At 35.5% G+C, this 15,766-nt stretch overlaps 1 protein-coding gene across 4 annotated transcripts in view; it reads right to left on the bottom strand.

Moving 5' to 3' along the window:
- The window catches only part of LOC144967309 (oxysterol-binding protein 1-like), an 86,443-nt gene that overhangs the window by 17,742 nt on the left and 52,935 nt on the right, over positions 1-15,766 (bottom strand). For 2 of the 4 annotated variants that reach the window (XR_013644349.1, XR_013644347.1), the window contains 5 exons: positions 11,236-11,335; positions 7,690-7,798; positions 6,578-6,799; positions 5,510-5,755; positions 4,153-4,270 (listed from right to left, as the gene is read on the bottom strand). Coding sequence is in view for 1 of the 4 variants with exons in the window: in XM_078904384.1 (XP_078760510.1) it covers positions 4,153-4,270; positions 5,510-5,755; positions 6,578-6,799; positions 7,690-7,801; positions 11,236-11,335 (798 nt within the window). In the remaining 3 variants the exon portion in view is untranslated. Of the gene's footprint in view, positions 1-4,152; positions 4,271-5,509; positions 5,756-6,577; positions 6,800-7,689; positions 7,802-11,235; positions 11,336-15,766 lie in introns of all 4 variants that reach the window. The other 2 variants (XR_013644348.1, XM_078904384.1) reach the window with 1 other exon arrangement.

Raw genomic sequence — 15,766 nt, forward strand, 5'->3', positions numbered from 1 at the left:
AAGGAGAGGGTTAAATCAAGTTGCCCAACTTTTAATCACCGCAAGACTGACCAGTCAACGCATACAATCATACAAAGAAATAGAGCGAGCGGCAAAAGAAGTGCGGGTAGACACGAGAGGTGTGAGTGAAGACACGAGCGAGACAAAGGCAGACGGAGGCGTGTGTGTTAGAGAGAGACAATGCCAAGTCTACGTCACTCGCTGAGTCACGGCGCGTGAAAGATTTAGCCGATCGATAAATTCTTGGCCCGACAGCTCGCTCAATTTTTCCCGCTGTAAGCAAGTTCGGACCTTTCCTTGACCCGCTAAACCCAAGCACAGGTAAATGAATAGCCACTCCCACGTCTCGTTCTGAAAAAAGTCCGCGAAATTAAAGGGGAGGCAAGAGAAAATCAGCTGATCGTTAAAATAGTAACAGAAAAGTGGAGGTGCTCGGCAATGAATGCAAGAAAGACATTTAAAACGCCGTAAAAATGTTTAAAAATCACTTAATGTTATAATTACCATCCATAACAACCTGTCAAATTCACATATGTAAGATGTCAAGCCAAAATTAATAATAAAATAATAAAGAACACGATTGACCGGTGGTCCGTTGACTACACATGCATACGAGTACCAGAAATATTTTGTAAACAATGTAACACAATATAATGTGTAAGTTTCAAAGCAAATGCAACCACAAATAACATCAAAGAACAATGTGGGACTACTGTTTTAATTTCATAAAACCAAACGTATATTTTCTGCCCCCGATATTGAACGTGTAGTTAGTATGTATCGTACAAACAACATTCGTTTAGACAGGTAGTCGGGATTCTAGCGCCAGTTTTATTTGGGCAACCATGATTGGGATTTCACTCAATGCACTTATTATTATTAATTATTATTATTATTATTATTATTATTATTATTATTATTATTATTATTATTATTAAAATAATAATAATAATAATAATAATAATAATAATAATAATAATAATAATAATAATAATAATAATAATAATAAGCAGTTGAAAGGATATAGTCTTTGGTGTATAAGTGCATATGTACAATATTTCTTATAATGAATGCTTCAAAACAAAACAAAACTAAAAAAAATAAATAAAGAATAAATGAATAAAAATATCTATTTGGGCATTTACTTACATTAATAGTCTTGAAAATCACAATCACAATCCATGAAAATTAAATATCCCAAAATCCGAAGAAGACATGAATTTAATCCAAAATCCAACACAGGAATGTATTTTAATAGGAGACAGATATCCTATTAAAACCATAGCATTACTTGCAAACAACAATACCCCACTCTGCGTTTAACGGGCTTGTGGCCGTCACATTGTAAATTGTGGCCGCATTAGGGTAATTGGTGTCCTAAAGACTGACATACTGACATACAATCAATGAGAACTATAAAGAATCCATTCTAGAATTCAACTACAAACTGAAAAGCATGATAAATATCACTCTCTCAAATAATTTCCTTTGCTCAGGTTCACGCACACTCTCCTTTATTGCAAAACATTGATAAGTGAGATAAAGTTTGTATTTCAATTATAAACTTAATCACATAACCTAAATGATGGAGAATAAAAACAGCTAATTATAAAAAAAATTCACAGATCAAGTTATCTATTTGAACTCCGCATATTTAGCTTAATTACTCATTGACCATATATTTTTTTAAATGGCATTGTTTCATTTAAACAAGACCATGACGCTTATGCCTGGACCGGGTATTCACAAATTCTGCTTTTGTGTTCCACTTTTCGAATCGAATTAATCTCTATCTTATCCATTTATTTGCAAATTTTCTGCACTTTATAAATAAGACCATAACGCTTATGTCTGGACCGGTTGTTCGCAAATTCTGCCTTTGTGTTCCACTGTTCGATTAGAATTAATCTCTATTTTTTTCCGTTTATTTGCAAAGTTTCTGCACTTTATAAATAAGACCATAGCGCTTATGTCTGGACCGGGCATTCGCAAATTCTGCTTTTGTGTTCCACTTTTCGAATCGAATTAATATCTAGTCTATCCGTTTATTTGCAAAGTCTCTGCATTTTATTAATAAGACCATAACGCTTATGTCTGGACCGGGCATTCGCAAATTCTGCTTTTGTGTTCCACTTTTCGAATCGAATTAATCTCTATTTTATCCGTTTATTTGCAAAGATTCTGCACTTTATAAATAAGACCATAGCGCTTATGTCTGGACCGGGCATTCGCAAATTCTGCTTTTGTGTTCCACTTTTCGAATCGAATGAATCTCTATCTTATCCGTTTATTTGCAAAGTTTCTGCACTTTATAAATAAGACCATAACGCTTATGTCTGGACCGGGCATTCGCAAATTCTGCTTTTGTGTTCCACTTTTCGAATCGAATGAATCTCTATCTTATCCGTTTATTTGCAAAGTTTCTGCACTTTATAAATAAGACCATAACGCTTATGTCTGGACCGGGCATTCGCAAATTCTGCTTTTGTGTTCCACTTTTCGAATCGAATGAATCTCTATCTTGTCCGTTTATTTTCAAAGTTTCTAGATTTTATAAATAAGACCATAACACTTATGTCTGGACCGGGCATTCGCAAATTCTGCTTTTGTGTTCAACTTTTTGAATCGAATTAATCTCTATTTTATCCGTTTATTTGCAAAGATTCTGCACTTTATAAATAAGACCATGACGCTTATGTCTGGACCGGGTATTCGCAAATTCTCCTTTTGTGTTCCACTTTTCGAATCGAATTAATATCTAGTCTATCGGTTTATTTGCAAAGTTTCTGCATTTTATAAATAATAATAATTGTTCAAAATTTTACCTTACACCCGATATTACAAGTACAAGTGAGCCAGGTGAAGAAGATTGTCAAACGGTGTGACAGATGAAATAGGAAGAGAGAGAGAGAGGGAAGGAGAGAGAGAGAGGGAAGGAGAGAGAGAGAGAGAGAGAGAGAGAGAGAGAGAGAGAGAGAGAGAGAGGGCAAGAGAGAGAGAGAGAGAGAGGGTAAGAGAGAGAGAGATATTCGTTTTTTGTTCAAAATCTCTCTCTCTCTATCTCTCATTGCACAAGGTTGTGCTATTTACTACTATTTATCAAGAACAGCCAAGCTGGCAACCCAGTCTCTGTATAAACTAAGCAAGATGGCAACAGGGACCTCGCTCCTTATCCAATGCCGAAGCTTTAGTTTGAGTCAAACGGTTTTGTTAAAAAAACCACCCAAAATAAGTTTGTGTCGTAAGTGATGGAAGTTGAAGTCGGCTTATTATAAAATCGTTTTTATGGTCTGTTTGGATTACCCTTTTTAAATAGAAAAAGTGAATATAACATAAACTTGAAGAATAGGCAAGCTAAATGAAATTTAAATTGACTGATTAAATGAGTACGCGAGGCTGAGTTGCGAACGGCTACTGGGTTCCGACATTCCGATCCCAGTGTCATTCATGTTCACCGTACCGTGTTACTGTCTACACACTACACTGCATTGTTAGTGACTGGTCATGTCTTTTTTGTTTGTATGTTTTACGCAAGCTTAATAAAAATTAAATTGACTGATTAAATGAATACGTGAGGCAGAGTTGCGAACGACTCATGGGTTCCGACATTCCGATCCCTGTGTCAGTCATGTTCACCGTACTGTGTTACTGTCTACACACTACACGGCATTGTTAGTGACTGGTCATGCCTGTTTTGTTTGTATGTTTCTTTTAATATGGGTCAATTTACAAAGAATAATAATAGAAATGTTCAAAACAAAAACTAGATTCACTATTACGTGCCTGTAATGAAGTGCTTTCCACAAACCGTGAGCGAGAATGATGGTGGAGGTAATGGCAACCATGTGGGTTTGTTATTGTTTCCTACCTCCGTCAACCCGCGCATCCAGTTGCGCACCCACGCTGATTCTAACCAATAGTTAAAAAAAGCGGGGTTTGTGTAAGGTCCCGTTGTAGCGATGGTCCCGCTGTAGCGGGTGCCGCTATGGTCATGCTCTACTGTATCATCAAGCCTTTTGACTTGTTTTAATATAAGATCTTATCATAGTGTTCATTGTATTGAACATAACAAAAAGGACACAATCTGTGACAAATCCATTCCTATTATAGGAAATGTTTTTCCCTGGCCTCGATATTTTAAAGGTTACTTACCCATGGGCACAATCTGTAGATATCGGCCTCTGAATTTGGTTGTCATGGTAAATTCTTGCCAAGCTGCCCACTCCTTGCCCTCAATGTGCATAGCTAGGGATGGGGGATGGTGGGATACCTAGTAACAAATATATATCATGCATTTAAGAAACATCCATCAGTCAGGATCTAATAGTGCCTAAAAAAAAGATTATTAGAATTTTTTTTTTAATGAAAAGAGTTGAAATGACTAAATTTTTATAATAATCTTAATTCTAAGTATTCGTTCTCAAATATATTTTCCTGGACACCTATATATTCTCTATACCGACTATTCATCTGTCACTTCTGTTTTGTTAAGATAATTCTTTTTACACTTTTGAAACCCTGGTTAGATTTTTATCCTACATGTAATACTTATTCTTTAAAAATCTATAAATGAATATAATTTTTTAATAAATAGCAGTAGCTGAATCTGCCTTTTATTCTGTATCAAACACCAATGATCTGGTCACTGTTTGTCTTCTGTTGTTACTGTGTAGATCAGATATCATCATGACTTGCTATATTCTCTCTATGGGCCAATTATATTTTTCATAGGCACTTCATTCACATGATCACGCTTTTTCATCCATACATAAATTATATCTGCACCTCTTTTTAATTGAATTGATCTCTTCCAATGCATTTCTTGATAGGTTTATTAAGAAGTTTGATTGACTACATGTATTATATTTTCGCTCACTTGACTCTTATTAAATTGTGATAAATCTTAAATAACTTGGGATTAGCAAACCAGTAGGAGCAGTTATAAATTTTTCAACTGGCGATAAGGAGAGATCCGTTGTTTTTGAGACAACCTTTACATAAGCTGTGAATTACGACTGCTCCATTGGTATAGATATAATTATCATAGAATTGCTAATCTTGTCACATTTTGCTGCTGAGAACAAAATCAAGTATTACTGCACACATCTAACAAAAGCAGTATGAATTACGAACCCTCCAATTGGATTCAATAGTCTGATGTCACATCGCCCGCAACGGCGGCCATCACAAACAAATAAAATCTGTACTTTTTATTCTTCATGCTGGCTAGAACTTTTCATATGTCTTGTGATCAAAATGTATAAAAGTCAAAACATGATCATATTTATAATGTTTTTCTCCTCTGGATACACTTTTATGCTCGTCTGAGAAATATTTTATAAGGGTGTACGCCATTGTTCCGATAGTTTAGAGCTAAGTTACCATGCGTCATTACGAGGGAAGTGACGTCATGACTGTTAAAGTGTATTAATCTCCAAACAATCTGATCTAATGCTTTGATCTAAGAATGGAAACTGATTTAAGTTTTCTAACATATACAACGACTAACCTGTTCTGAAATTCCCCTCCAACCAAGGTCTTCCATACGATCAAACTCGTAGGTTTCTCCCAACAACGGATTGAATGGTTTAGTGGATCGGAACAGGGTTGTGGCATAGGCAGACGTGGTAAATGCTGCCACATAAGCCATCTGTTCACAGGAGTCCTGACATTTGGCTGCATTGTGCAGGATTTCAGAATACTCAAACTCCTCCATGATTCTCTGAAGCATCGACAGGGGCTCACTAAAATTCACCTTTAGTGTGGAAGGAAAAAAAAAAAAAGAATTTCTCTTTACAATTATCATCTTGATTCTTATCTTTGTCTAATCAATAGCAGAGGGGAGTATACGCTGACTAATATTTAAGCAAACTAATCATGAGAATGTTGCCCATTAGAACCATATTATGGTCCATGGAGCCTGATATTATTACTGTTTCTGTAGCATTAAACAGATAGTAACGATTGCTTTATATCATTTGAACGAGTCAGAAGTCTATAGCAAAGTACTCTCTGTCAGATCTATTAGACTCAGCATTAGCAAAATACAACCCCTAAAAACTGTGAAGCTGGGATTAAGTTGCTCTATTACACCAGCTATAGGGATCCTCAATTTATGAAGCATTAACAACAAAATTTGTCATTTTTAAAAAAGCCACGATTTTCTTATAGTAACCTAACAGCCTCTATAAAGCAAAATGTAACAATTCAATATTATTCATTGCCCCATTGAGATATGGGAGGGAGACATAAGTGGATATATAGTATTTCGCTGGAACTGAGCATCCCACGTTCAATCCTAACTTAAGGCACTTTCAAATCATTCCCCCCTCCCCAAAACACCAATCCCCATTCTTCAATTGTATATTACTTATTTATCCTCTTGGTGCTTCAGTTTCACATAAGGCAAAACAATTGTCTATTAATAATGAATAATTATGTTTAATCACAATAGAATGGGATAATTTCGATATCAAGCCTAAAAAAATGACATTAGTTTTCTTCTAAATCAAACTCATCAATATCAATACCCCTTTGATCCAATATTCTGTAACATTTATATTGCTTGTCTTATTACCGGCATAGGTATTTTGGACAACTCCTTCCCTATGGCATTCTTCATAAAGCTCCAGAGGTTGAGACTAATGTTGGGTTTCTCTTGAATGCGTCTTCGTCTCTTCCTGCTGGTAGCTACAGTCATGTCGGATGTGATGGACTGACTGGAATCTGTGGATATGGATTTGGGAAGGCGGATCTTGTCACTACTTGATGTCCGGTGGTGCTCAAGTCTTTGGGAACCCTGTAAGGGATGATGAGGAAAAGGGAATATCAAGATGTTAATTCTGAACTTAAAGCTATAGTTTGAAATAAATATTTCAACAAATTGAAAAAGAGGGGAGTTAGAAAAAAAGAACAAAAAAAAACCCAAAAAAACTAAAAACTTGAGCATTTATATAGCGCAATATCCAGTAAACATGCTAAAAGCGCTTTACAAAGGGTCCCTGGCCAACAGCAACATTTAACGTTTAGGATGGGACATGACAGCTCTTAGGCGATGTTACAATATTTTCGGACAGAGACAACGCTGTTAATGACCAGGTATTCATTTTACAAATTGCAAAAGAGGGGAGTTAGAAGAACTGAAGAGGATGGGAAAACCCCTTACAAACCCCTATTTCAAGTTAATAATTATTTTTCCTCATGTATTAATATTTCCACATTCAGTTTAAGGAGAAAACATTGCAATTCAGTAGGCTATTGACGAAACATTTTCTAGCTATGAATTATAAGGAATCTTAATGCAAAACAGCATTGGGGGATGAAAACAAGTTTCCACAATCCCTATTCCTGAAGCTAGGGGGGTCCCGATAGCTCAGTTGCTAGAGCACTCACTTTACACACAAAGAGACTGTGATCAATCTAGGGGACAGTCGAGATATATTTTTTTCCCTAGCCCCCATCCAGCCGTGATAGCGTAACTGGATCTGTTAGATCTGGCAGAAAGTACTTTAGATAGACTAGCATCCCATCCAAAGGGTAGCAAGCAATTGCTATTATTCGTTTCAAGCTATAGAAACTGGGATAAACTCTATGAGTCTGAAATCCCTGAAGCGGAAGTAATTTCTTCCTTTAAATGCTATTACATTACAGACCAAGACAATAAAACAACCATACAAGCATATTGCTTACCGATATCCGTCGGGGTGAGGTTTTGGTAGTGTAAACCTTTGCCTCGTTCAGACTGCTCTCAGACTCGGACTCACTGGACAAGTCTGGGTAGCTCTCCATGCTGTCAGTTCTTCTGGCCAGATAAATATTGCTTTGTGTCAATGAGGCAAGGAAATCTTTAAGTCACGTATTAAACTTATAACCCATTTTCTTTTCTTTTATAAACCCTCTCCTTACCTACTATAGGATAATCGTCACATTCGTTACAATACAACCAACATTTTTCTTATTCAAATTTCTCTTGTACATCATAAAATTTAAAGAAAATTAACATTGTGTTGTAGAGCATGTTTTGCGTAAGTAATTAATGTATCGCAAGAACTTACTGCTATTGTGATTGAGTGATATAAAATATATTTTTGTGTTAGTTGGGTGTGAAGTTTTGAGGAAGATCCTGAAAATGGCTGGTAAGGAGAGAGTTAATGAATATTTTCTTTACAACATTTTTCAAATTTGAATATTTTACATTTTTTTTAAAAGTCTCTTTTTAAAATCTAAAAAAAAAACAAAAAAAAATTTTAAAAAGCCATTACAAACCTTGTTTTCGTGAAATTCATGTTCAAATTTCTCAATTGTATTACAAAGTAGATTATCAGGTTTCTGCGTAGGGCCATAAAAATGGCCATTGGCTTCCCAATTAATATTCCCCGACAAGATTCAGATTTACAAAACTACTGGGATGAAAGACTATAACTATAGTTGATGAGAAAACTAATGACAAATGATATATATATATATATGTAATTAAATAACTCGTATAAATAATCATTAAAACAATATTTATAAACAGTACAATAATAAAACTATACTCGAAGCATTTTGAAGTATACCGGACATGATGAATCTTTGAAAATGTGAATTGTTAATGTTTATTATGTTTTTGAATAAACAAATAAAAAAAAAAAAAAAAAAAAAAAAAATATATATATAATATATATATATATATATATATATATATATATATATATATATAATATATATATATATATATATATATATATATATATATATATATATATATATATAATAAACAAAAACAAATAAACAGATGAATGAATGAATTAATGAATAAATGAATTAAAGTAACAATAAATACCATATTAATCCTAATGTGCATACAAAAATTCAAGAGATGTGAGTATTTATGCCATGCACATATAAATACACACACGCACACACATACAAACGCACGCACACACACAAACACACAAACACACACACACTGTGTTCGAGCTTACACCCACTCACATGCCTAATGATTATGTCAAACCTCGATATGAAAACGATGACAGCTGATTCCTTTTAATGTTTGTCACACGTATCAACCTCAATGATTGTTGTTTTAAAAATAAATTACTTTTTTTTTCTTCTTTAAATGATCTGATCACGTATCTAGCATTGCTTAACAGATTGACATGATACTTTAAATCACTTCAGACACGGCAATTCTAAAAATTGTCACTTAGCCTTGGCAATATATCTATCATTAATACAAACGGCCCATGAGCTATGCGTAGCGCTGTGGAACATTCCTAATTACTTTACGGCCATTCGAATACGATTCATGAATTCTTTCTCTCTTCATTTCTTTCTTTCCTTTTTTAAAATATTTAAAATTGACTGATTTCAGTTAATTGACTGAGAATTTGCAGGTCTAAATCACTGGTTGCCCCTTTGCGTGTTATGTGGCTGTTCAAATCCCTCCATTAAAATAAAAGTATTGTCATTTTGTTGATTTATTTTTTTAAAGGTTTTTACGGCACTTGTAACACTATTTGATCAATTCAGCAATAGCAAAAACGAAATTAAGACTATTTAGAAAAGCACAGGATTTTAGATAGACTAAAAGTCATGAATGTTATAATGCCACAAGTGCGTCTGACCCTCCCTTTACATTGTAAAAATATGAATATTTGTACTAAAATGATTCTGGTATCATTCTTGATCATCAAGAAGAAGGGAAAAACCCGGGATTTTATTAATCCTGGTTTTTCTTAATGTCCATTAAAAACAAAATAACAAAAAAAATCAAAACAAAAAAGAGAGAAAAAACAACAACTCCAAATCAAGCAAAAACAAAGAAACAAACAGGATAACTTCAGGAGCATTAGCAGCTTTGTTCAATCATTAGTTTGATTATCTGTTCATGAAAGTTCATGTTTAGGAAAACCTGTATTTAACCAAATCGCTGAATTAAATAGACCTGTAAATGAGCTCTATAAAAATTGACTGAAACTGAAACTCTTCGTAATTCGTCGTAGCGGTAAAATCCAAAGAATCAAAATGAAAGGTAAACAGCAAGCTCACTTGAGCAAAGCAATGGCAGAAAACTAAATTGCAAGGGAATTAATTAGGCTACTTACCATTGTTCTTTGTAATTAGGTACCCAATCAGTGAAGAAACTTAGAAACGGTCAACCAGTTTGTTTACAACATGAGGTAATCGAGATGTGCTTGTAGCAATCATTTCACTTTCGATTTGAAGGTGTCTACATAACGAACTTCCAGTGTTTCGAATTTTTCTTTCTCATACTTTTCCTGTCCTTCAAGTAAATGTGGTCAATTTTGGCTTAGACGAAACAGTGAAATTTATCGCTCGGCGGCTCAGTTAAAATTGGCTACGACAGGTTTCGAAAGTGAAAAAATAATTTCACGAAGGCTGTGTGAAAATACACTGGGGTGTGTTCAGACACGGCAATTCTAAAAAGCGTCGCTTAGCCTTGGCAATATATATCCATCATTAATATAAACGGCCCATGAGCTATGCGTGGGGCTGTGGAACATTCCTAGTTAACTTTACAGTCAATCGACTACGATTCATGAATTCTTTCTTTATTCATTTCTTTCTTCCCTTTTTAAAAATATTTGAATTTGACGAATTGACTGATTTCAGTTAATTGACTGAGAATTTACAGGTCTAATTAAAACTATTGAACTGCTTCTGTCTTTTCCTGTGCGGCGATGTAGTCTAGTGGTACGACAGTCGCCTTCAGTAAAAAGGTCCTGGGGTCGAGTTCTGCTCAGAGCAGCACAAGGTTGAGTCCTAAGAAAAGGCTCTTTACTCACATTCTCTCACCATATTCAGGTGCACAATGAGTATTACATGGCTTTTAACAGCATTGTTTCTGTCGAACAATAAAAATAAACGGGCATCATGTCTCATCTGACATGCTAAGTGTTGCTGTTGGATAAGGACCCCTTAAAGAGTTTTGAGCACGTTTAGTGGATTTGTGTTATATGAACACTCAAGTTTTTTTGTTGTTTTTTTTGTTTAATTTTTGTTTGTTGTTTTTTGTTGATTTTTTTGGGTGGGTGGGGTGGGGGGGGGGGGGTTGGGGGTGGTTGTTGTTTGCTTTTTTTTGTTTTTTAATTTTCTTATATTTTAAAAAATATGGTAGCTAAGTAGGAAATGTAATCATTTTTTTTAACGGGCAAACACGGTGAATAAATGAAAGAAATATGAAAAAGTAGCAATATTCTTTTTAAAAATATAAAATCAAATTTGTACCTGTGCATGGTGTCTGCATTGACGGGAGGCAGGGCTACAGCAAAGGTTCTCTCTTCCACCTGATGTTCAAATGCATCAACGAATTCATCATCTTCGGAATCTGTTCAACAAATAAATAAAAGATACACCATGATTAAAATATAAACACAGTTTTGTCTTTAGAAACATCTGATACTTATACACACACACACACATATACACATACACATAAACACACAGTGGGGGGGGGATAGAGAGAGAGAGAGAGAGAGAGAGAGAGAGAGAGAGAGAGAGAGAGAGAGAGAGAGTCTGAACTCTCTAAAGACACAATAAAAGTTCATCATGGTCACGAATCGATACAAACGACTATGTTCCGTGCTCCCCTATTAATGCCTCGATTAAGTCGAAACATCAATTGAACGGCATGCCTGTTCCATGGGTGTGGACTCAGTCAACACTAGCAGCATCAATCCAACTGCCAAGCGATCCATCCTGGACGCGAAGAGGCATGATGATACGTTGAGTACCTCTTATCAAACAGATTACTTCCCCTGCTTAAAGACACTCCACGAAATGGACCAATCACTGAGACCAAGCTGCCAAACACAATTGAACAAACGGGGATTGATTTTATGCATCCCCCCCCCTCCTTTTTTTTTTGAGAGAGAGGAGGGAGGGGAGTTCATTCGTGAGTTAAACTTGACCGAGGTACAAGACAAAATGATTTTCTAACAAACACTGGGATCGAAATGCAGTTTTATTATACAAAAATGATCCATCAAGGTTGTTTTTTTGTTTGTTTTGTTTTTGTTTTTTAATAAGGGGATTTGGGGGGGGGGGGGTTGTTTTTGTCTTTTTTTATACTAAAGAAATTCCAATTAATATAATACAGCGCAACAATTAGAAGAAAATGGATGATATGGGGGGAAAAAAAAAGGAAAGTATTGGTAACGAAGTAATGTGTACTTTGTCTTCGTCTTTCCTTGCTTGTTAGTCAAAGAGATATATTGTCTCGGGGCTATTGGTCAATAAGACGGCGGTCGAGGTCGGTAAGCTCGGTAAATCTCGGGGTTGATAGAAAGAGATAAACGTATCTACAGGACAGGCTTAAATTTAGCAATCGATAAAAATAATACCCGTAATTTAAGACAGGGAATTGGTCTATATGTTTTAATAGTTACTAGAAATTTGTTGTATCAGAAAACCTATCGCAATAGCCATGTCAAAGACAATGAGGTGAAAACAAAAATCGATGGTAAATTAACATTCTAAATTTGGAGAGAGAGAAAAACAACAAACAATCAAATAACAAACAAACAGATAAACAACAGCTGAGGAAATGAGGACAAATAATAATATCTATTAGATATTATGGTTTTGAGACATATTCGTGTTCCACGGGCACGTTAAGTAGTAGTGGCGATATTCACTAAATTAGCTGTTGGTTTATTTTAACAAGAAGACTTGCATATGTACGTCCTATGCTTTTACTTTAATTCTTTGTTTTGTTTGTTTTCAAGGGCTTTCTTACATTTTACGATTTTACACAATTTAGGATATATCAGCGCCAGTAATAGGAATAAAATGGGATGGTCAAAACAATAATAGAATTACAAATAAGGCACAGAATAATAAGACAAAGGGAAATTGGTTCAAATAGGGAACAGATGTAGATTCTAAGAGAATACAATCAATCTACTAAGTTTGAGATCACTTAAAAATCTCATCCAAACAGTACCACAGGATCCTACTGAGAGGAATGTTTACAGAATATATCTAAAACAGAAAATACACAGCAGAGATTTGCAAGAGGAAAAAATGATCTCCAAAACTAATACTAAACAATTGACTGTTTCCCTTCCTGCTAAGAACTCCAGCAAGGGTCAGGACTAAAACAAGCAATTCCATTACAAGAAAAGAGAAACCAACCCAAAAAACAGAGATAAGAGGATAGAAGACACAATTGACCTCCTGCCCATCCAGTTAAGCAAATTATTTCTAATCTATTATACACAAACGGTGTCATGGAAGATAACTCACTCCGTGACTTAAACACGAACGATGCTAGTTCAACAAGATATAGTCGTCCCACCCACCCGTTTCAGTCCAACTGCCACATATCCCCTGGGGGTCAGAGGTGTCGATGCCCTGTGCGATCATCCTCAAATGGCCAACAAACCAATTGACAGGAAGCAGGCGGTAACGTGGATGGGGCCAAATTATAACAAGGCGGATCAATACTTTGGCACCTCTTGTCGCTATTCTCAGATCCGCATGTTGTCAACTACCACACTCATACCGGAGATCGACTCGGTTCAACCTTGATAGAATATCGTACGATAAGCAGGTAAACGATGGCTTATCACAAATCATCTTATAGACGCAGCTGCACTAAAGCCATTGTCATTTCTTTGTGATACTAGGCTGCTAGAAGCTGTGGACTGTAAAAAGTAATAAACAAAAATGAAAATAACAGCTTCAAAAAAGAAAAACAATACCAAACACGGAACGTTTCGGGCTCAAACCCCTTCTTCAGCCAATAACAAAAAAAAAAACAAAGACATAAATACATTACTAAATTCCAGATAGTCGAGATAAATTTAGGTCCTCTCTGTAGAATAATCTTGGAAAGTAAACCTTCTAGATTTTTCAACAGAGAGGACCTAAAAAATATCTCTGTCGTCTATCTGGAATTTAGTAATATATTTATGTCTTTATTGTTTATTTTTTGTTGTTGGCTGAAGAAGGGTTTTCAGCCCGAAACGTTCCGTGTATGGTATTTTGTTCTTGTTTGAAGCTGTTATATTCATATTCATTTTTTTTTTTTTTTTTGTCATTACTTTGTGATCGATATCACGACGATAAGGAAGCAATGGCTGAATTTACATGAAAACGCATTGTCTGCGATGTATATTATGGCGTATGGTATATCTACGAATTAAATGATAAAAATGACAAAGCTCATACAAATATTCAACACTTTGAGTGATAAATCAGCTTGGATTGTTATAATATAGCAAGATATCAAGATCGCTCTCTTATATCATTCTTCCTGGAGAACTCGAACACTAGTTATGGGGGAAAAAATATGAAGACGAGGAACTTGCAAAGCGGGGATTAACGACACCAAGCAAACATTTCAGTTGGATTTCTTAGTTATACAATGCGTTTTAGGTTCAGCGTTAAAGTGTATTGTTTTATAAGCCGATGATAATAACACTATAACAGAGATATAATAAGTACAAGAAAGAGGTCAGACAAAAAATAAAAATAAAAATAAAAATAAAAAAAAACAACCCTCCAATAATTGATTTGTGTAACATTCAAACCCCCCCCCCCTCCTTCCTCTTCCCCCTCCACCTCCTTCTGCTAACAACGCGAAAGGAATGGTGCGAGGATAAAGGGGGATAAAATGAGCATACACCAAAGGACACGTACGCTACAACTATGACTTCATTTTGTTTGTTTTCAACGTTCCTCTATTTAATTTTTTTGCTGACAAACCTATAGAAATACGCTTATTATTATTATTATTATTATTATTATTATTATTATTATTATTATTATTATTATTATTATTATTATTATTATTATTATTATTATTAAGGGTTTACACCCGAAACGTCTATTGTTTATACTGCTTCAACCCTCAATCTTTACATTTTCACCTTTTTTTCAGTATTATTGAAGAGCTGTTGCACCGCTGTGTTGATCTACCCTCTTTCAAATTGTCTTAATGATGCGTGTTCAAGAATAAATTAAATGATTGTACAGTGCACAAAATACCCAGAGTTAAAGAGACATCTCTCTCTCTCTCTCTCTCTCTCTCTCTCTCTCTCTCTCTCTCTCTCTCTCTCTCTCTCTCTCTCTCTCTATTTATCTATTTATCTCGCTCTCTCACACACACACACACACTCCATACCTCCCCCCCCCCCCCCAACCCCCTTCCCCTTTCTCTGGGATTCTGGGATTAAGTCCTTCAATTGTTACGGAAGTAATCATTGAAAAAGTGATGGCAATGTCACGCGACAACAATGGACGAAAACTAACGTGAGTCATAATATTATTATTAGGAATCCTTTAATATAACACGGTTTCCGTGTTTTGTTTTGTTTTGTTTATAAATCTCGTTGGTGCTCTTTTGGTGGTTTACTTCTTTTTTTTTTTTTTGGCAGAGGGGGGGGGGGCGCATAGATAATACAGGACTCCTAGTAGTCTGTGAGGGGGGGGGGGGGGGGGGGGGGGGGTTGTTAAATTGTTTATATATTAATTAATTTTATTTTATTTTTTTTTTTTTGGGGGGGGGGGGGGGGGGAAAGGGGGGAGGGGGGGGGTTTGATTATGTTTTCCTTTATTTCTGCTTCTCTCCCACCCCCCCCCCCCCCCCCCCCCCCCCCAAATGACACTTGACCCTTTGTTTGTAAATCCGCGACGAAAATTATATTGAAATAAAATGGCATCAAAAGTGTTTTGAATTAAGGGAGTCGATTTTCCCTTTGGAAAAGCCTAATGTAGTTACTTCACCAGGGTCTGTAGTACAAATTTAGTCAGT

This window comes from Berghia stephanieae, chromosome 3 (assembly GCF_034508935.2).
Source record: "Berghia stephanieae isolate SIO BIC M18660-M18661 chromosome 3, UCSD_Bste_1.3, whole genome shotgun sequence".
Taxonomy (NCBI): domain Eukaryota; kingdom Metazoa; phylum Mollusca; class Gastropoda; order Nudibranchia; family Aeolidiidae; genus Berghia; species Berghia stephanieae.